General features: G+C 40.4%; 1 protein-coding gene across 10 annotated transcripts in view; it reads right to left on the bottom strand.

Annotated features, from left to right (window-relative positions):
- The window catches only part of Qrich1 (glutamine rich 1), a 37,693-nt gene that overhangs the window by 15,873 nt on the left and 888 nt on the right, over positions 1–20,932 (bottom strand). For 3 of the 10 annotated variants that reach the window (XM_034525073.2, XM_076917834.1, XM_034525074.2), the window contains exons 2-3: positions 9,807–10,136; positions 3,449–4,480 (exon numbers count right to left, since the gene is read on the bottom strand). In XM_034525073.2, coding sequence (XP_034380964.1) covers positions 3,449–4,480; positions 9,807–10,115 — 1,341 coding nt within the window. In that variant the 5' untranslated portion in view covers positions 10,116–10,136. Of the gene's footprint in view, positions 1–3,448; positions 4,481–9,806; positions 10,137–15,299; positions 15,362–20,156; positions 20,281–20,932 lie in introns of all 10 variants that reach the window. The other 7 variants (XM_076917833.1, XM_076917831.1, XM_076917830.1 and 4 more) reach the window with 4 other exon arrangements.

Raw genomic sequence — 20,932 nt, 5'->3', positions numbered from 1 at the left:
ATGATACAAGCCTCTAATCCTAGCATGGGGGAGTTGGGGGGAGGGAAGGAGCAAATGTTCCCAAGATTATTTTAGTCTAGAAGAATCATTCACAAAGACAAGACAAATAGTGAAGACATTGTTGCCATTGTAAAATAAAAGGAAAAACTTCAGAATCTTCATGGATGATTTTCTAGTTTATAAGATCATTGTATTTTTTCAGACCGAACAGGTTTAGACTGACCTTAAACTCTTGATCCCTAAGTGGCTCTGAAACTACAGGCACATGACACCATACTAGCTACAAGTTCAAACAGTATTTTCACCCCTAAGAACATGATCCATCCTCATTATTGACACCCACCTCGCCTCCCCCCGTTTTGTTTTGTTTTTTTGAGACAGGGTTTCTCTGTGTAGCCCTGGTTGTCCTGGAACTCACTCTGTAGACCAGGCTCAGAGATTTGCCTGCCTCAAGTGCTGAGATTAAAGTCACGTGCCACCAATCTCAACTGGTTGGTCTCTCTCTATAGTCGCGGCTGTCCCTTAACTTGGTATGCAGACTAGACTGGCTTGGACTCACAGAGGTCTTTCTGCCTCTGCCTTCTGAGTGCTGGGATTAAAAGTGTGCACCACAATGTCCAGCCTTTCTTCAGTCCTCTTAGAACTATCAGGCACACACAGTGTGTGAACAGACATGCATGTAGGCAAGACACTCATACATATAAAATAAAGTTTAAAAAGAACAAAAAGAGGGGCTGGGGAGATGAACCAGTACCCACGTAAAAATGCCAGGTGTGGCCAAGAATGTCTGTAACTCCAACAAGAATCCTAGGGAACTCAATGGTAATCATCCTAGCCCAAAATAATAAACTTTAGGTTTAGTGAGATATCCTGTCTCAGGGGAATAAAACTTAAAGAGTGACCGAGTAAGCAGAACCACTGTTCTTTGTCCTCCTAAGATGTGCACATGGGTGTATGTATCCCAATGCACACTACACACACACACACACACACACACACACACACACACACACACAAATCTTTTGAGCACTACTTTGATCGTAGCACTTCAGGAGGTAGAAGCAGACAGATCTCAGAGTTCAAGGCTAGCCTTTTCCCTCCCTTTTCTAAGTGTTAGGATTTCAGGTGTGCTCTACCATACCCAAGATCCTTTTTGTGTTTTCTAACATTTCTGTAATGGAAGAATAGTTCACAAATGTTCCTTTCCCCCAATCAAGAACTGTGGTAAGGCAGCTGGAGAGCTGACTCAGCAGTTAAGAACACTAGCTTAAGAGTGTGGCACACACCTTTCATCCCAGCACTCAGGATGCAGAGGCAGGCAGATACTGCGCTCAAGGTCAACCTGGTCTACAGATTATGTTCTAGGACAGCCAAGACTACACAGAGAAACCTATCTTGAAAAACAAAACAAAAACAAAAAAAAAAAAATTAAAATAATAAAGTAAAGAAAGACAAAAACACTGACTGTTCTTCCAGAAGACCCAGGTTCAATTCCCAGTACCACAATGGCAGCTTACAACCAACCATCTGTAACTCCAGTTACAGGGGATTTTACATCCTCTTCTGGGTACACAGGCAACACTCACACATGGTGTAGAGAAATACATACAGACCAAACACTCATATACATAAAATAAAAATAAGTTAATCAGCCAGACACTTGTGGCCCACACCTTTAATATCCCAGAGGCAGAAGGAGGTGGATTTCTGAATTCAAGGGCAGCCTGGTCTATGAGTAAATTTCAGGATAGTCAGGGCTATATAAAGAAACCATCTCAAAAAGACAAACAAAAAAGGAAAAACAAAACAAAACATGACTTAACAACAAAAACAACTGAAGCCAGATGCAGTGGTGTACACACATTTGGCCTCAAGTATTTGAGAGGCTATAAGGCAAGAGAGCTAGTTACACCTCAATAGAAAAATGGATAAAAGTAGAGATAGTTTTCTACAGATAACACTTAGAGTAAAACAGATTGGGTTAAAGTGCAGTCAAGAGTGGAAGGCTTCTCTATTGAACACAGTTAGAAGACAGAAACAAAGAAGGAAGGCTTTCAGAAATGGCACCACTTTTCCCAACTCACTGTAACTGGAATTCAATGCTTTCTCACCAGCTCTTCCTGAGGGTCAATTCACAACACAACTGTCTTCCCCACAAACTATTAAGTGGTATAAACATAAAGGAAACTGTCTTGTTCTGTTTTAGACAGTCTTGCTATGCGGCCTAGGCTGACCATTAAGAACCTGTGATCCTACTCACTCATTTTCTGAAGTGCTATATTATGCAGATATGTGCAACAATGGACCAGTTGCTATTTATTTTTGCCATTTTTCCTCACCTTTGTTTTCTAAGACAAAGTATCATTATGTGTGGCCATGGATGGCTTGGAACTTGCCAAGAACAAGCTGGCCCTGAATTCAGTGATTTACCTGCCTCTGCCTCCCAAGTGCAGGCATTACAGGTGTATACCCCCACATCCAGCTCCTTCCAATAGATCTACTAAGAGGTATTCTTATATCTATTTATACCATATTCAAAGATAACTAAAGGAAAAAAGCTATCTATCTTACAAGCTCTCTACCAGGAATTTACTACTTGTGTGCTAAATTAATGGTTCAACTACAGCTGTAAATACAAGTAACCTATGAACAGTAAGTAACACTTTGGGGTCTTCCATTCTTCATAGCATTAACTTTACTCATCATAACAAGATATTACAAAGAAATATTATAGGCATCTGTGATGGTTTGTATATGCTTGGCCCAGGGAGTGGCACTATTAGAAGATGTGGCCTTGTTGGAGTAGGTGTGTCACTGTGGGTGTGGGCTTAGGACTCTCATCCTGCTGCCTGGAAGTCAGTCTTCCACTAGCAGCCTACAGATGAAGATGTAGAACTCTCAGCTCTGCCTGTACTATACTCACATCTAGATGCTGTCATGCTCACACCTTGATAATGGACTGAACCACCTCTGAACATGTAAGCCAGCCCCAATTAGATGTTGTCATTTATATAAGACTTGCCTCTCCGGGCAGTGGTGGTACACACCTTTAATCCCAGCACTTGGGAGGCAGAGGCAGGCGGATTTCTGAGTTCCAGGCCAGCCTGGTCTACAGAGTGAGTTCCAGGACAGCCAGGGCTATACAGAGAAACCCTGTCTCGAACCCCCCCCCCCCAAAAAAAAGACTTGCCTCGGTCATAGTGTCTGTTCACAGCAGTAAAACCCTAAGACAGCATCCTACCCAAATATTCTCTAAATTACCGATCATTTTGCTGAATTCCAAGAATGATAACCACCTCATCTACTGTTTCTCTCTCTTCCTTCCTCCATACACTATCATTGTCGCAACAATCATGATGGAATAATTCAGACACTATAGGTGAGTTCTATGTTACACTGGAACCCAAGGAAGCAAAATACCCTAAAAGTTAGATTAAGTCTTACTTACTGAACAAGTGACCTGCAGCTGCTGCTGCTGCTGCTGTGGTGGTGGTGTCTGTTCTTGTGCAGTTTGCTGTTGTGGCTGCTGCTGTGGGTCCCATATATGTACAGTCTGAGCCGTATTCTGGTATGTGCCTGCTACAGCCTGCACAGCCACTGGAATGTGGATGTTGCCATTCATGAACTGTGCTGGAAAGAGAGAGTTTGCAAGGGTCTGCACTACCTCTTCATGGGAGTTTTTCACTACAGATGTGGTGCCCACCATCTTCTCCTTGTCATCCTCCAGCTTTACAGCTGCCAGGGCCGTGGGTGAGCCACTGACATGAACCGCGTTGTAGGCTTCCTGGGGAATGGCAATGTGGGTAATGCTCTGCTGCTGAGGGTCCCCCCGGGGCTGGGCAGAATAAACAGGGATGGTCCAAGTTTCTCCTGTAGGGCTAGTTATGGTCCCAGTGGCACTGTACAGGTGGGCACTGTCTACTGTCAGTAAGTCTGGCCTCAAAGACACATAACTCTGTTGCTGGCCTTGTGGAATGGCCAGCACGGTGGCCACTGGCTGCCCTGAGATGGCGTAGGACACGGTGATGGGCATGTCCACTTTGCGTTTCTTCACCGGCTGAAGGACACTGGCTGTGCCAACCCTCCGTTCCCCTTCCCTGGGTGAGCCCTGCTGGGATGGTGGTGGGGAAAGAGCACCCACAGTCTGAATTTGAATCTGCTGGCCCCCAGCAAGAGATTGGCCAGCCACCAACTGAGCCTGGATTTGTTGATGTGGGATATGCTCCTCTGGGATTTCTGCAGCCTGGATCTGCTGGGCTGCCTGCACGTGCTGCACCTGGATCTGGGCTGCTTGCAGCTGCGAGGGGCTGGGGCTCTGCAGAGATGGAGTCTGGATGGAGGGGGCTGCAGACTGTGGTGCTTGACCCTGGATCTGCACCTGGACCTGGATGGGTTGCTCAGTAGGCTGGTGAACGGTGAACTGCGGGGAAAGTTGCTGAGCTGAGACCTGTTGTGGAGACTGCTGTACCTGCACCTGTACCTGCAGGAACAAGATTTATCAGTGAGAAAAAGCAGGTAGCACGAAAATCCAGCTCCCAAAAGAAAACTCTTTGGCAGGACACTGTGTAATGTGAATAAGGGGAACTGTATCAGTCAATGCTTCTACAGTCATGATTCCTCAAACCAAATTTGACATCACACTGAATTGACTGTGAGATATATCCATCCCAGAAGTAAGACAATATGATCAACAGGGAACAAGAAAAAAAGATTACAACTTTCTTTTCTTGGTTCTTTGTACATTAATAAAGTGGTATAAGCACACACCTAAAGTGCATGTTTTCATTTATTAGGGTTTGAGTGTTGGCTCAGTGTCAAATTATAGAAATTAAAATTTTATGTATGACCCGAAGAGATGGCTCAGTGATTAAAAGTACTACTGGTTGTTCTTACAGGACTCAAACTCTATTCCCAACAGCGCAACATGGTGGCTCAAAACTGTTTCTAACTCCAGTTCCAGAGATTCTAATGCTCTCCTTGGAATGCCACAGGTACCAAGCACATGCATGGTACACAAACATACATGCAGAAAAAAAAAATGTAGAACACATAAAATAAGAATAAAGTTTTCGGGCTGGAAGATGACTCAGGGGTTAAGAGCACTGGTTGCTCTTCCAGGGGTCCTGAGTTCAATTCACAGCAACCACATGGTGGCTCATAACCATCGATAATGAAATCTGGTGCCCTCTTCTGGCCTGCAGGCATATATGCAGGCAGAATGCTATATACATAATAAATAAACCAATCTTTAAAAAAAAAAAAAAAAAAAAAAAAAAAAAAAAAAAAAAAAAAAAAAAAAACCTTTCCAAAAATAAATAAATGGCAGGCAAGATGGTCCATCGAGCAAAGTATTTGCTGCCACACCTGAGTATTTTTTTGATTCTTGGTACGCACGTGGTTGAAGAACATAAACATACATACATGTATGTACACGCACAAGCATGTAAACAATAAATTTAAAGATGTAATAAAATACAGAATTCTGAGCTGGGTGGTAGTGATGCACACCTTTAGTCCCAGCACTCCAGAAGCAAAGACAGATGGATCTCTGAGTTTAAGAAAAGCCTAGTATAGCCGGGCAGTGGTGGCGCACGCCTTTAATCCCAGCACTTGGGAGGCAGAGGCAGGCGGATTTCTGAGTTCAAGGCCAGCCTGGTCTACAGAGTGAGTTCCAGGACAGCCGGGGCTACACAGAGAAACCCTGTCTCGAAAAACAAAAAAAAAAAAAACAAAAAAAAAAAACAAAAAAAAAAAACAAAAATAAAGAAAGAAAGAAAGAAAAGCCTAGTATATAACAATCAGGACTAAACAGAGAAACCCTGTCTGGAAAAACAAACAAAAAAACCAAAACAAAACAAAAATAGAATTTTCTAATGGTAAAAATCGGATATGATTTTTAGGACTACTTGGGAAAAAATTGTTTCACCTATGTATTAAGACTTCGTATTAATGAAGTCCATGGTAGACTAGGTCTTTCATCACAGTACACAGTGAGTTCTAGACATAAATGTAGCTAAACAGCATTTGCCCAGCACATGCAATACATCAGGTTCAACTCTAACTCCTTCACAAAAGAAAAAAGGAAGCATTAGTGCAAACATTTTCAGAATATGATCCACTTGCTATTTTAGCTTCAGAAACTATACACTGAAATTTTTCCTTTTGTTTCTCTGTAGTGTGTTTTTCTCTTCTCCTCTAGTGTGTACTCAGTGGTACAAGGAATCCAGGGCAAGCCCTCTAACACTGACTCTACCTCTAACACTTGCTATACCCACCAAGTTCCATATATAATCCTGCGTGTGTGCATGCATTCGTATACGTGTGTTTTGTTTTTGTTTGAGGCAGTGTCTAACTACAAAGCCCTGGCTGTTCTGTAACTCACTAATGTAGACCAGGCTGGCCTTGAACTCTCAAAGATCTACCTGCCTCTGTCTCCCAAAATGCTTGGATCAAAGGCGTGCACCACCACAACAGGGGTAATTTCTTTTTTATAATCATTTCAAACACATTAACTCTTTATGTTGGGCACATTTAAAATCCGAACAGTGGCCCAGTGGAATGGCATTTGTTACATAAGCCTGGAACAAGGTGAAATGGCTCCACAAAGTTGTCCTTTGACCTCCACATGTGCTCAATGGCATATACATGCATACATCATGTATACCCACATGTGCACACACACAAAATTAACTAATAAAATAAAAAGTCCTGTTTTTGACACTGGGTGGGTGATAGTAGCACATACCTCTAATCCCAGAACTAAGGAGGCAGAGGCAGATGGATCTCTGAGCTCCAGGCCAGCCTGGTCTACAGAGTAAGTTCCAGGATAGCCAAAGCTACACAGAAAAACCCTGTCTTGAAAAACAAAAACACCCAGGCAGTGGTAGCACATGCCTTAAATCCTAGCACATTTTCTTGGTTTGGTTTTTGTGTTTTTGTTTTTCCTCTGGAGATGGGGGTCTATGTCTCAAAAAAAATTCCTATAACTATATTCAACTTATAATTTTCTTTTGACTACTACTCCCTCAATGTAATATAACAGCTATTCAGATTGTATTAGAGGGGCAGGTGAGATGAGTCAGTGGGTAAAATATTTCTTGTGCAAGCATCAAGACCTGAGCTTAGAATTCCAGCATCTACATAAAAAGTATGATATGCAGGTAATTCCAAACAGGGGATTCCGCCGGGCAGTGGTGGCGCACACCTTTAATCCCAGCACTTTGGGAGGCAGAGGCAGGCAGATTTCTGAGTTCGAGGCCAGCCTGGTCTACAGAGTGAGTTCCAGGACAGCCAGGGCCACACAGAGAAACCCTGTCTCGAAAAACAAACAAACAAACAAACAAACAAACAAAAAAACCAACAACAAAAAAAACCAAACGGGATTCCAGGGTCTCACTAGCCAACTAGTCTAGTCAATCAGTGAGTTCCAGACTCAATGAGAGAGAATGTCACAGGAAGGGGGGGAAGAGGTGGTAAATGATAAGCAAATCTCAACCTCTGACCTCTACAAGTCCATGTACAAACACCTTGTGTGTTTAAGAACTGTTTTGGATAATATACTTAACCTAGACAAGATTTAAAGAAAGAATACAAGAATATATATATCAGTTTATAATGCAATTTTAATTTGAGCTTGCAGGAGATCCTGAAAGAATCCCTCACAGCTCTTAAGGAATGAATGTATGCTTTAAAATGCTTGTTCAATACCCAATCTTTGTCCATCTATAGGGGATCGTTCTGAGTAGCCTTTAGATCTCAGCTTGGTAAGTCCAGAGAAATGTTTCATCTTCCCAACAATTCTCCTAAAGTACCATTCTCTTGTTATCTTATTCTGTATCTGTACTTTATTTTTAGCAATTTTTCAGATTTCATGGTTTTGGCCAAGATGGACGCAGAACTCACAATACTCCTGCTTCTACCTTCCAAGAGCTAGAATTACAGGCATGTGCCATCATGGCCAGAAGACTCAGTGGCTTGCTTTTGCTTTCTTTTAGACAGGATCTTACTTTGTAGTGTCATCGGTCCCCAGTGTTCGAAGTGCATAAATTACACTTGAGTTACACCTGGTTAAATTTAGAGAGGTTTAAAAACCTGTTTGTTATTACATGTGTGTTTTATGTAATATATGGGTGCATATGTGCCACAGTGCATGTGCAGAGAAGTTAGGAAAGGACAATTTTGGGGAATCAATTCTCTTCTTTCATCTATGGAACTCAGGTCACTTTATGCTACAGGCCCTTTGCCTGCTGAGTCACTCTGCCAGCCACATCTAGTGGGTTCTGACTTTATTCTTTTCCCCCTGGCACTGTGAGGAATTTTCTTACTCTCTACAATCACTAATGAAGGAAATGTAGTTGGGCATGGTAATACACTTGTTATCCCAGGCACTAAGAAAATTGAAGCAAGAGTATATTGTGAGTTTGAAGGTAGCCAGGACAACAAGGAATACAGTATGAAATCCTGTTTCAAAATAAAAAATAAAAATAAGATATAAAGAATGAGAAAAAGAATTTGTTCTCAGGAACCTATCTTATGAATTATATTTCTACTTCTTTTATAAACATGAGTTTTAGGGAAAATATGTTAGAGGTGATACTACTGAATTATCTTGATTATCACAAAGTTTCAAAAAGGTCTGTAACACCCAAAAGCTCAACCTCTTGAACCTTAGTAAAGAAAAACTTTAAAAAACTAGAGATAGCCTGGCGGTGGTGGCACACGCCTTTAATCCCAGCACTTGGGAGGCAGAGGCAGGCGGATTTCTGAGTTCGAGGCCAGTCTGGTCTACAGAGTGAGTTCCAGGACAGCCCGAGCTACACAGAGAAACCCTGTCTGGAAAACTAGAGATATTTTTCTTGTCCATTATCTCATTTGGTCTCACTTAATTGGTATTTTTACCATTTCTGACAGATCAAAAAATTAAGACTAAAAAAATTAAGATCAAGTGTTGTTTGTTTGTTTTGGGGGGGGGGGGTTTCAAGACAGGGTTTCTCTGTGTTGCCCTGGCTGTCCTGGAACTCACTCTGTAGACCAGGCTGGCCTCTAACTCAGAAATCCACCTGCCTTTGCCTCCTAAGTGCTGGGATTAAAGGCGTGCGCCACCACCGCCCGGCAAGATCAAGTTATTAACAAAGAAATCAAGTTACAATTTATAGCCAACCTTTAGTTTCAGAGCCCAGTTTCCCACAATATCTTCCCTGTGACTACATAGTCAACCCTTCTAGCGCAGATGCATTTCTGCTCTTCCATTATGTTTTACATCCTTCCTATTATCTGGTGTGAAAAGCAAAATGAAACTAAATCATAATACAGTGCCAAGAAAACTACTGTAGGACGTAAAGATCCCTAAAAAAAGAAAAACCTCACCAGCCCTAAAAAAAGAAAAACCTCACCAGCCAATGTACTCGCTCCTCCATTTTGAATAAGCTTAATGTCTAATCACCCATACATCAGACTTTAATTTTAAAGCAAGTTCTGAATTCCACACTTTCCACAACTAGTCAAAAGGAGGTATCCTGCCCTTTCTGCTAAGACTGTTGCAGAAAGCTAGAAAGGCTTCAGTCACCTGAAGCTCTCACATTCAAATTCAGTGCTGGCCTCTACTTTTCTGTACTATTCAAGCCCTCTAAAGCAACTAGCAAGTATCTGTGGTCTTTATAGTTTACAGTGACTAAAGATATTGTCAGTCCACATTAAATATCAAAGATTCCACACTTCAACATCTGTATAAGTGTGTTGTAGCTATCCTAAACTGTGAGAGAAAATAAAAGTTTATTAACAGGCTCCAACTAAATATTTCCTCTTACCTGAACCTGCTGTGGCTGCTGAACCTGGATCTGCTGTTCTTGCTGAGTTTGTGGTTGAACACTGGTTGTGACTGGACAAGCAAGTTCAAGCAAAGACCCAGCCACTTCTGTGCTGTCTGTATAAATGCAGTTCCCACCCTGCTGGTACACCATGGTGGTAGTGGCAGTCTGCTGGAACTCCTGAAGAGCTTCTGGTCCCTTAGAAGCCAGTGAGTCCAGAAATTCCTTCATCCTGTGTTGCGGGACAGACCTCGCCTTTACTCGGATGTACTCTTCAAATGAGATGGTGTTCTCTAGAGAATTATTCATATTGCAGAGTCCTTAGGGTTCCTAAAATTAAAATGGATAGTCAACACTCTGCTACTGTTAACATATCATTTTTATATTTTTATATTTTTACACTAATTATTGGGGTGTGGGCATGCACATGCCAAGGCATGCGTGTAGAGGTCAGAGGACAACCCACTTGACTTGGTTCTCTCTTTCCACCATGTAGGTCTCAGGGATCAAAATCAGGTCATCAGGCTGGACAACAGATGGCTTTACCTACCGAGCCACCTTACCAACCCTACTATTTGTATATTTTTTTTTTTGTTTTTCTGTTTTTTGTTTTTGTTGTTGTTTTCTGAGACAGGGTTTCTCTGTGTAGCCCTGGCTGTCCTGGAACTCACTCTGTAGAGCAGGCTAGTCTCGAACTCAGAAATCCGCCTGCCTCTGCCTCCCAAGTGCTGGGATTAAAGCCGTGCGCCGCCACCGCCCGGCCGCTGTTTGTATATCTTTAAATATATAGACACAATTACTCTGGCAATGAGAATGGAATGCGTGTAATATATATATATATATATATATATATATATATATATATATATATACATATATTCACACACACACACATATATACATACATACATACAGAATGCGTGTAATATATATATATATACACACACACACACACACACACATATATACATACATACATACATACATACATACATACAGATAGATAATATATATAAAAGTTTTATTATACTTTCTTTTTTTCCCCAAAATAAACTGTGGGGTTTTTTTCGTTTTAAATAAAGCTATTACTATGAATCCTTAGATAGCCTGCAACTTGCTATGTTAACTAAGCTGGCCTCAATGCCACAGAGATTTACCTGCATCTGCCTTTAGAGTGTTGTGCCCATCTCTGTGAGGTATTTTTGTTAACGTTTAGTGTGTGTACAAGAAAATACAGGGCACACATGCCATGACAAGTGTACAGAGGCAGAAGACAACTTTGTACAGTTTGTTTTCTCCTTCCACATTTACATGGGTTCCGGGGATGAAACTCATAGGTTTATACAAGTGCTTCTTATCTGCTGTTAAAACTTCACCAGCACTTGTGCCTAGTCTATGCTAGAATTCCATGTAGCTCAGGCTGGCTTTGAACTTAAGGAAATTCTCTTCCTCCTTCTCCAGTCTCTTAAGTGTTGGGATTACAGGTGCAAGTCAGTATAATATGCTAATTATCTTTCAATATTTTGTTTGTTTTGTTTTCCTAGACTGGGATCAGCCCTTTGTAACAGCCCTGGCTGTCCATCTACAGCCACTGTGTAGACGCGGCTGGCCTTGAACTCATAGAGATTCACCTGCCTTTGCCTACTGAGTGCTGGGACTAAAGGCACAATGCCACCACTGCCAAACTATCATACTAAAACAAAAAACAAGCACATTCAAGTACCAGATAGAATAGATTGAAATCATATTGTCCATCCATCAACAGGCCAATTTCATCCTCTCTATGGAGTCAAGCATTAGACAGTAACGTTGCATGCAAAACCACTTCCATGCCTCTTTGTACACACCTTTATTGGAAGCACCTACCAGGCAGATCCAGGTAGGTTTGAGACTAGCCTGGTCTACATAGAAAATTACAGGCCAGTCAGAGTTACAGAGTAAGACCCTGACTCCAAATAAATAAATAAATAAGTCAATAAATAAATAAAAAGTGTCCTCATAATACCACAGAAAAGAATACCACAAACAAGGGGAGAGAGCTATGAGCAGATTCTTACTAACTGTTTTGGTTGTTTTTTTCTGAAACAGGGTCTTACTATGTAGTTTTGGCTGGTCACCTGGCCCTTACTGACATTTTATTTCCACTATTAAGTACTACTATAGTAAGATTATTTATGTATACCATCTTGCAAGACCAAAGAGACAGGGAGCATATTCTTTACCTCCCATTAGAAACACCAAAAATTCCTCAACTTAGTGGTACACTCCTTATTCTCTAAACACGTATAATCCCAGTACTTGGCAGGCTGAGGCAAGAGAATCTCAAGTCAGAAACCAGTGAAAACTATATGCTACATACACGAATCACTAAAAATAGAGCAAAAGATCATTTTTAAAAGGCAAAAATACAGAGAAACCCTGTCTCAAAAAACAAACAAACAAAAAAAGCAAAGATAAAAGAGAAGTAACAATCTCATTTTCAATACACTGCTTGCCTTCTTTTGCAGGCTGGCTAAGACAATCTCTAGAACCATATTGCTTGGTTTCAAACTGCACTCTGACATCAACTGTGTCTATTTTAGGCTAACTAGTTAACTTCAATATTTATCCTTCTATTAAACAGGAATAAAATAGCACTTACCTCAGTGTTAACATGAGAGAATATATGTGTGTTACAGTGCTTGGGAAAATATGTGAGAAAAAGGAAGTATCATATAATATTGACTAATTTTATTAAAATAACTAGAAATGGGGCTCAGTAGGTAAGAAGCCTGACTGCTCTTACAGAGGACCAGGGTTTAATTCCCAGAACCCACATGGCAGCTCACAAGCTCCTGTAACTCCAATTCCAGGAATCTGACACCCTCGTCTGGATTTTGTAGCACAAGGCTTGCATGTGGTACCCGTTGGCATCAGTACAAAACACCTATATCCACATAAATAAAAATAAATAAATCTAAAATAAACTGGAAGGCCGGGCGGTGGTGGCGCACGCCTTTAATCCCAGCACTTGGGAGGCAGAGGCAGGCGGATTTCTGAGTTCCAGGACAGCCTGGTCTACAGAGTGAGTTCCAGGACAGCCTGGGCTATACAGAGAAACCCTGTCTCGAAAAACCAATAAATAAATAAATAAAATAAACTGTAAGAAATTGAATAGTTCCTTAAATAATTAAGTCACTACTAAAATTCAGAAATCAATTTTGCACATTTTTTTTAAATCAAGTATCTATAACAAAAATGATCTGGACCCAGGCATGGCCACAATCCAGTAATTCCTCATGAAGCCAAATCAGGAAGATCATGAGTTTAAGGCCAGGTTTCGCTAGATCCTTTAATCTTGCTTCAAGAAACAAAACTAAGAGTTAGGGATATAGCTCAGTTGGTAGAGTACTTGCTTGCCTAGCACACACAAAGTCCTAGGTTTTGACTCAATACTACACAACACAACAAGATGCTGTAGATCTGTAAATTCAGCACTTAGCAAGTTCAAGGTCATCTGAAAAACCAATGAAAGCAAATTGATAAGACTTTTAATTGGGCCAAAGAAAAGGGCCAACAAGATGCTCAAGGGTAAAGATGCCTGCGTTCACGAACTGTGACCTGAGTTCAATTCCCATGACATACATGATGGAAGAAAGGAACCAACTCCATGAGTTGTCCCTGACCTCCACACACATGTCCTGGCATGCAGCCACTAAATAAATAAATAAAGTAAAAAAGTTTAGAAACACTCCAACAACAAAAGCACCGTGACCTATAGATACTAAGCTGTCTGGTGACACTGTCTTTGCACTACCTTCTTTTAGGCAGCACTAACTCAAGAATAAAAGTAGTCACAGGTGATGAGTAACAAAATGGGAAGCTTCTTGCCAAAAAGGGCTCTCAGTTGATCTCAGATGTCTGGAACATTGATTTGTTTCTCAGAGCCATCAGACAAGAAACACTCTCACTGCTGAGATGTTCTACTCCACATCACATTTACCGGGAACCATCTACTTTCTTCCATCTGACTCTAAAACTCCTGGCAGACAAAACCATGTAAAACTGTGCCCCATTCATCTCTAAATAGTTCATACATGGAAGGTGCTTCTCATAGACAGAATTCTAACAAGAATTAGGATTCTTTCTTTCATGGCTAGAGAGATGACTTAGTGGTTAGAGCATTTGTTCCTCTTCCAAGGGCATAGGTTCAAATCCTAATACACATGAGAGGTCGCTTACAACGCTGGCTTCAGGGGAATCAGTGCCTTCTTCTAATCCCTATGACACTGTCAGACACTTACACACTTGTGTAACAATTAAAAAAGCCGGGCAGCGGTGGCGCACGCCTTTAATCCCAGCACTTGGGAGGCAGAGGCAGGCGGATTTCTGAGTTCGAGGCCAGCCTGGTCTACACAGTGAGTTCCAGGACAGCCAGGGCTACACAGAGAAACCCTATCTCAAAAAAACAAAATAAATAAATAAGCCAGGCGGTGGTGGCACACGCCTTTAATCCCAGCACTTGGGAGGCAGAGACAGGCGGATTTCTGAGTTCGAGGCCAGACTGGTCTACAGAGTGAGCTCTAGGACAGCCAGGACTACACAGAGAAACCCTGTCTCGAAAATAAATAAATAAATTTATTTTCAAGACTAGGTCTATGTAGGTCTATGTAGTCCTAGCTGTCCTGGAACATGCTCTGTGGACTAGGTTGACATTGAACTCAAGAGATCCACCTGCCTCTGCCTCCCAAGTGCTGAGATTAAAGGTGTGTGCCACAGTGCTATCTAGCGTTAAGAATAAAACTTTGGGCTGGAGAGATGGCTCAGAGGTTAAAGAGCACTAGCTGCTTTTCCAGAGGTCCTAATTTCAGTTCCTAACAACCACATGGTAGGTTACAACCATCTATAAGTTCTGATGCCCTCTTCTGGTAATGCAAGTATACATGCAACTAGATCACTCACATATGTAAAACAGATATATAAATCTTTTTTAAAAATTCTTCCTATTACATCCGTAACTCAAGGAAAATAAGGGCACTACTTTTCTCAAATAGTCAGTATACTTCTTGGGAAGGAAAAAACTACCTATCCAGGGCCAACAAGTGAAACCAAAGAAAACCAAATAGCCTTCTGGTTATTAATTCAGTGACATTGTTAACATTTCTGTGGGACAATATGTAAGTACAGTATACTAATTATACTTGGGACTTGGGTGCTTTCAAACAGAATAATCCAATGACAACTCTTTAAAATAAAATAATGCACATATTGTGAATACTTCTCTCCATATAAGCACAATAACAATGGGACTGAAGAGATGGCACAACAGTTAACAGAGGACTTGTGTTCAATTTCTAATGCTAGTGTCAGGTGCTGGAACCAACTTAACTCTAGTTCCAAGGGACCCAATGCCCTCTTCTGCTTTCTGTGGGCAACTGCGTGTAGACATGTAGACATACATAAACTGAAAAAGATAGAGTCTCACTATGTAGCCTTGGCTGGCATGGTACTCACTATGTAGAACAAGCTGGAGATCCTCCTGTCTCTGTCTTCCATATGTTGGGATTAAAGGCACACTTGGTCCATGATTTAAAAAGAAAAACAACAACAATAGACCATCATCCTACAGAGACACAGTATTTCCACAAAGAGGAGAAGAAAACAAACCAATAGCTATTCCTTTATCCTATAGAAACTCTGTCTTTCCAGGCTATTGTAAACTTCAAGACTACCCTTCATACTACAATATCTCAATAAACAAAAGTTCATCAAGCTAGCTTCAACCTGACACACAAATGCTGCTCTGAAGAAAAAAAAAAAAAAAAAAGATAGGAAACTTTCCTAAGAGTTCATTGGAGACACACACACACAAACACAAACACTTTTTTTTGAGAAAAGCTGTCACCTACTGTGGAGTTCTGGAGGGCTGGGAATCAAATCCAAGACCCTACACATAGGGATAGCTCCAAATTGTATTTTAAATCAATACTGTGAGCCAGGCTTACTGGTGCCCACTCTCAGCACTCAAGAGGTAGAAACTTGAGGATCTTTTTGAGTTCAAGGCCAGCCTAGTCTACACAGTAAGTTCCAGGATAGCCAAGGCTACCCAGAGAAAACCTGTCCTTTTTCTTTTCTTTCTTTTTTTTTTTTTTAATTTTATTTTATATATGAGTACACAGTAGGTGTCTTCAGACACACCAGAAGAGGGCATCAGATCCCATTATAGATAGTTATGAGCCACCATGTGGTTGCTGGGAATTGAACTCAGGACCTCTGAAAGAGCAGTCAGTGCTCTTAACCGCTGAGCTCTCCCTCTCTCCAGCCTGAAACCCTGTCTTGAAAAACCAAAACCAACCAAACCAAAAAAATTCCCTGTTGAATTTTCAATAAAATTCCACTGCCATTTATATAACCAGAATTGTTTTTGGAAAATATGTTAACCTAGACTGTATAGCAAGCTTTAAGCAAGCCTGGGATATATCAGCCTGACTCAAAAAAATTTTTTTTTTAAATTAAACTAAGAAAAGCAGGGCAGTGGTGGCACACGGCTTTAATCCCAGCACTTGGGAGGCAGAGGCAGGTGGATTTCTGAGTTCCAGCCCACCAGCCTGGTCTACAGAGTGAGTTCCAGGACAGCCAAGGCTACACAGAGAAACCCTGTCTCGAAAAACCTAAAAACAAAACAAAACACTAAGAAGAAAAGTATGTCAAAATGGAATGAATGAGATGTTTCTTACCCCAACGCTACATACAACTTTAAAAATATTTCATGACACAGAAACACACATTAGATGTGTTTAAAAAAATAACTTATATATACCAGTATGTTTTTTAGGAGAAAAAAAAAAATCAGAACAGTAATACTTAGCTGATCAATTTCTCACTGTGTAATACTCTACTGTGTTTTCCATAAATTACATTGACAGAAAGGTATTTAAGTCATTCTTTCCTATTTTTACAGTTATATTACAACAGTAGGACAAACAATCCTTTTGTGAGTAGTATGCTCTTCCCTAAAAAATCTTCAAGTCCCCCAAATTTACATAATAATGGCGTTAAATTCTTTAAGATGCTGCTCAGAAGATACAAAGGCTGAGCCTCCAAAATCAATTACCCCCCACAACATTCAGAGACAAAAGACTCCTAATTAGTGCCTTATAGTCTAAGGCAAAGACCTGGTGAGAAGCAGTAAAGAAATTAAGACTTCTAAAATCCTGAAGCTGTGGGAAGAGGCTGAGTACCAGCCAGTACTAGGAAGTCAGATGAAAGTAACAATAGAAAACAAGAGAACACAACAGAGTTCATAGTAGGTAGAGAGTCCTTAAACAAGACCTCAAGTATAGCTGCTTTGCAGGACAATTTAAAGACAGGTCCACAGCACTCTCTCTCTCTATGCTAGTTATCTGCCTGAGCTACTTAGTTTACTAAAGCTATTACTAACATACTACCTGACTGGATTCATGAAAAAGATTACTCAAAAACAAAACACTGCCAAGGGCATTGTTTTCATTTTTACTTTATTTTTACTTCATTTCACTTTAGGTATTAAGAGATGACTCAGTACTCACCTTCTAGAGTCATTCATATCTGCCTCCTGTTGTTTGACTAGTCAAGCACAGCAGTAAGAGGGGAAAGCGCATGATAAATTCAGTCTAATGACTGACTGCAAACAATTAAGATAACTCACTACTTTTGGGCAAGCCAAGTTTTTTTTTGAGGTTTTAAACTTGTAAGAGAATATAGCCTGAGTTGCCTCTGTCTCACTTCTTTGAGTCTCAAACCTGTTACAAAGTAAGGTGTTATTGCCAAAGAAGCAGAGTGGAAAACCCAGTTCTACTGTTACAAATGCTAATCCACTATAAAGTTTGCCACTCACCCACCCCATGCCTTTACTGAGAAGTACCAGATTTAAGGGCATTTTCGTCATGGTTCCATTTTTAAACAACACACACTTTCAACCAAGAATTTAAAGTCAAAGGCTGGAGAGATGGCTCAACAGTTAAGAGCACTGACTGCTCTCCCAGAGGTCCTGAGTTCAATTCCCAGCAACCACAAGGTGGCTCACAACCATCCATAAAGAGACCCAATTCCCTTTTCTGGTGTGTCTGAAGACAGTGACAGTGTACTCACATACATAAAATAAATAAATAAATCTTTAAAAAAATCAAATACTAATGGTCTATAAGTTAGTACAACCACTTACATTGGCTTGTGAAGTTGAAAATATCCCTTCCATAAAACCAAGATCCCTAACCTTAAATGTGTATGACATCCAAACATATGCAAACCTTCACAGCACTGATTATAAACTAGAAGCAATTTGGTAGTTTACCGATGTGGGATAGAAAAACTATGAAATATCAACAAGACAATGCAGAAATGGGCATCAACTACCACAAGTGCACACATAAAAAGCAATGACAAAAGCAAAAGACAATAACTAAGCCCGGGAGGCAAAGGCAGGTGAATCTCTATGAGTTCAAGGCCAGCCTGGTCTACATAGTAAGTTTCGGAAAAGCCAGATGTAAGTAGTAAGATCCTGTCTCAGAAAACAATATAATAATGTGTATTTACATGGAATTCAAAGCAAAAGCTATGCTTAGGGATACAAAGGTTTAGGGTAAATATAAAGACAAGATTATCAAGCTGAAGAGATGTTTCAGCAGTAGTCAGGCACACTGGCTGCTCTTCCAGAGGCCCTGAGTTTGATTTCTGCACCCAAGTAACAGCTCACAATGGGCTCTAACTCCAATCCCAAGGGATCCAACACCCTAATCTCTTCTGGTTCTAAGGACATTGCAAGAAATGGTGCACAGACATATATGCAGATAAAAGACAGAGAGAGACAGAGAGAGAGAGAGAGAGAGAGAGAGAGAGAGAGAGAGAGAGAGAATATGAATGAGAATGAATGAATATGAATGAGACTGAGATTATTATTCAAACCAGAAGACTAGTTTGTCTCCACAAACTGAAACACTATGAGGAGGGATGAGGGTGGCTGCATTCTATTTCTTAGAGGCAGTTACACTAATCTGATCTGTAAGCAGGGCCTAAATATTTCACAACTTTAAGGGAGGGGTTGTAGTGTGCTTGTATAGTATACACAAACCCCAGGGTTTGATCTCCAACCCACGTAGAATGGGCCTGGTGGCAGCACACCTATAATTCCGACACCTGGGAGATAGAGGCAAGAGGATCAGAAGTTCCAACATCATGTCCTACTTCAACAGGCCAGTCCAGAATTTCTAAAATAATGTCTCAAAAGAGAAAAAAAAATCAGCTTTCTAACACATCTCATCAACCTATAGTTACGCCTTAGTGACTGCAAAGAACCATTTCTTTCCCCTTTTGAAGAAAGCAAAAATTTCCATCTTTTTCTTCATGCAACCAAGTCAGTTTAAAGACAAATCCCAACCCAGAACCAGAGTTTAGTGGTAAAGTGCATGCTTAGCATGTGCAAGACTCTAACGTTCAATCCTCTGCACCAAACAACAAACAAAAAAAGCCTGCTAAAAACAGAAATCACAATTCATTATAGGGAAAATAAAGAAGCTAAGAGAGAACTTATACCTGCAACTAAACGCAAGAGAGCAAAGTAAAGAACAGAGGTTCATGTAACACTTCATTTTGAGGCCAATTCAGAAATATTCACAGAAAAAGCATGGCCATTTAAAAATGACAGAGGTAAGAAGCAAAGCATACCAAGTACAAACCACTACTGATTACTAAAAGCATGCAAGCTTACAGAAAGACATCCTTGGTTTTGAATCTGCTATAAAAAAAGAACAGCCACATCCAAAGTCCCTAACTGGGTTTTGATTTGTGTCGTTTTTGTTTTTTCAAGTAACTCAAATTCACAACAAAATTCAACCACTCCTTGAGCTTTTGTTTAAAACATCAACATAAGCTTTGTAAACAAAAGATGTGAACTGTATAAGCTCTTGGAGAAATATAAAACCTTTTCCCAGAGAACTAGAAGTTAACTACCAGATAAATACTAGTTGATGGAAACATTAGTTTAAAAAAGAAAAAAAAATGTGTAAATGGCATAAAAAGTTCATAAACACATCCTCAATAACCCTGACAGGTTTTTTTGTTGTTGTTGTATTTTGTCTCTTTGTTTTGGAAAACCATTTAGGTTCTTAGTTGACATTTGCAATGTTAATCCTGAATGTTCCACCGACTTTGGTTTTAAGAGACTGTGGTCCAATGAACAAATACAGTTTCCCTCATCAGCAATTTTCTAGTACGTAGCAGTTTCTGGCAGACAACACCAAGAATGAACAAGATTTGTAAAGTTTCGGTATTACCAAGGGGTTGGGGGAACGGACTGCACACATATTTCCAGCGTATGAATGATTTGTAACTCACCAGTCACCATGTTGCATGTATGTCTGCTGCTTGTCCTGAGTTCTTAAGACTTCTAACATTCTGAAGAAGATAGAACAAAGAAGTTCCTTCCATCCTCAGCCTCTTTTTAAGTTTTAACTTTGTTCTTAAAAAAATACAGTATATTAAAAAAGTCATTACTATGAAATTTGATTGCTACTAAAGGAATAATCCCTTTAGCTTGCTTTTCCTCATCCTTAATGTAACAAAACTGCAAAATAAACTAGCAGATGTTTTGTGTGAAAGAAAAGAGCTGCGGATTCTCCATCACAAACCTAGAATTTCCTAGAGAGCAGATCACTGCACGGGATCAAAATGCTTAAAAATAAATTTAAAAAAATTTAAAAAGGTGAGAAGGACTTCAGTTACATACTTTTCATAGTGACGCTGGCAGATTTTAGAAATTTCTGCTGGATATTTTAGAAATTACAAAGAAAAAAAAAGCACAGCATTGATCAAGTTAATCAAGGTTAAGAACCAGCCCTTATCAAGAACAGAAAAGCAAGCCCCTCCCACCCACGCGGGGGTGAAAAAAAAAAAAAAAAGGCTGCATTTAAGTAAGGATTTAAAGCGGAATTTTAGAGCTCGGAGTGTTTGATACCATACACATAGGAGGATCTCTTTCCGGAGCGCACAGAGGTGACGTGTATCAACTGCGCTTATGGAAGAACTGGTTTCTAATGGAAGAAAAGCGGGGCCTTGTAATGTTAACCTTCTCTCCTCGGCACAAAGCACCAGTACAAGGTGAGGAAACCCAT

The sequence above is a fragment of the Arvicanthis niloticus genome, chromosome 21 (genome assembly GCF_011762505.2).
Source record: "Arvicanthis niloticus isolate mArvNil1 chromosome 21, mArvNil1.pat.X, whole genome shotgun sequence".
Classification (NCBI taxonomy): Eukaryota; Metazoa; Chordata; class Mammalia; order Rodentia; family Muridae; genus Arvicanthis; species Arvicanthis niloticus.
Note: the sequence above shows the minus strand (reverse complement) of the source record. Positions and strands in the feature narration are given on the sequence as shown.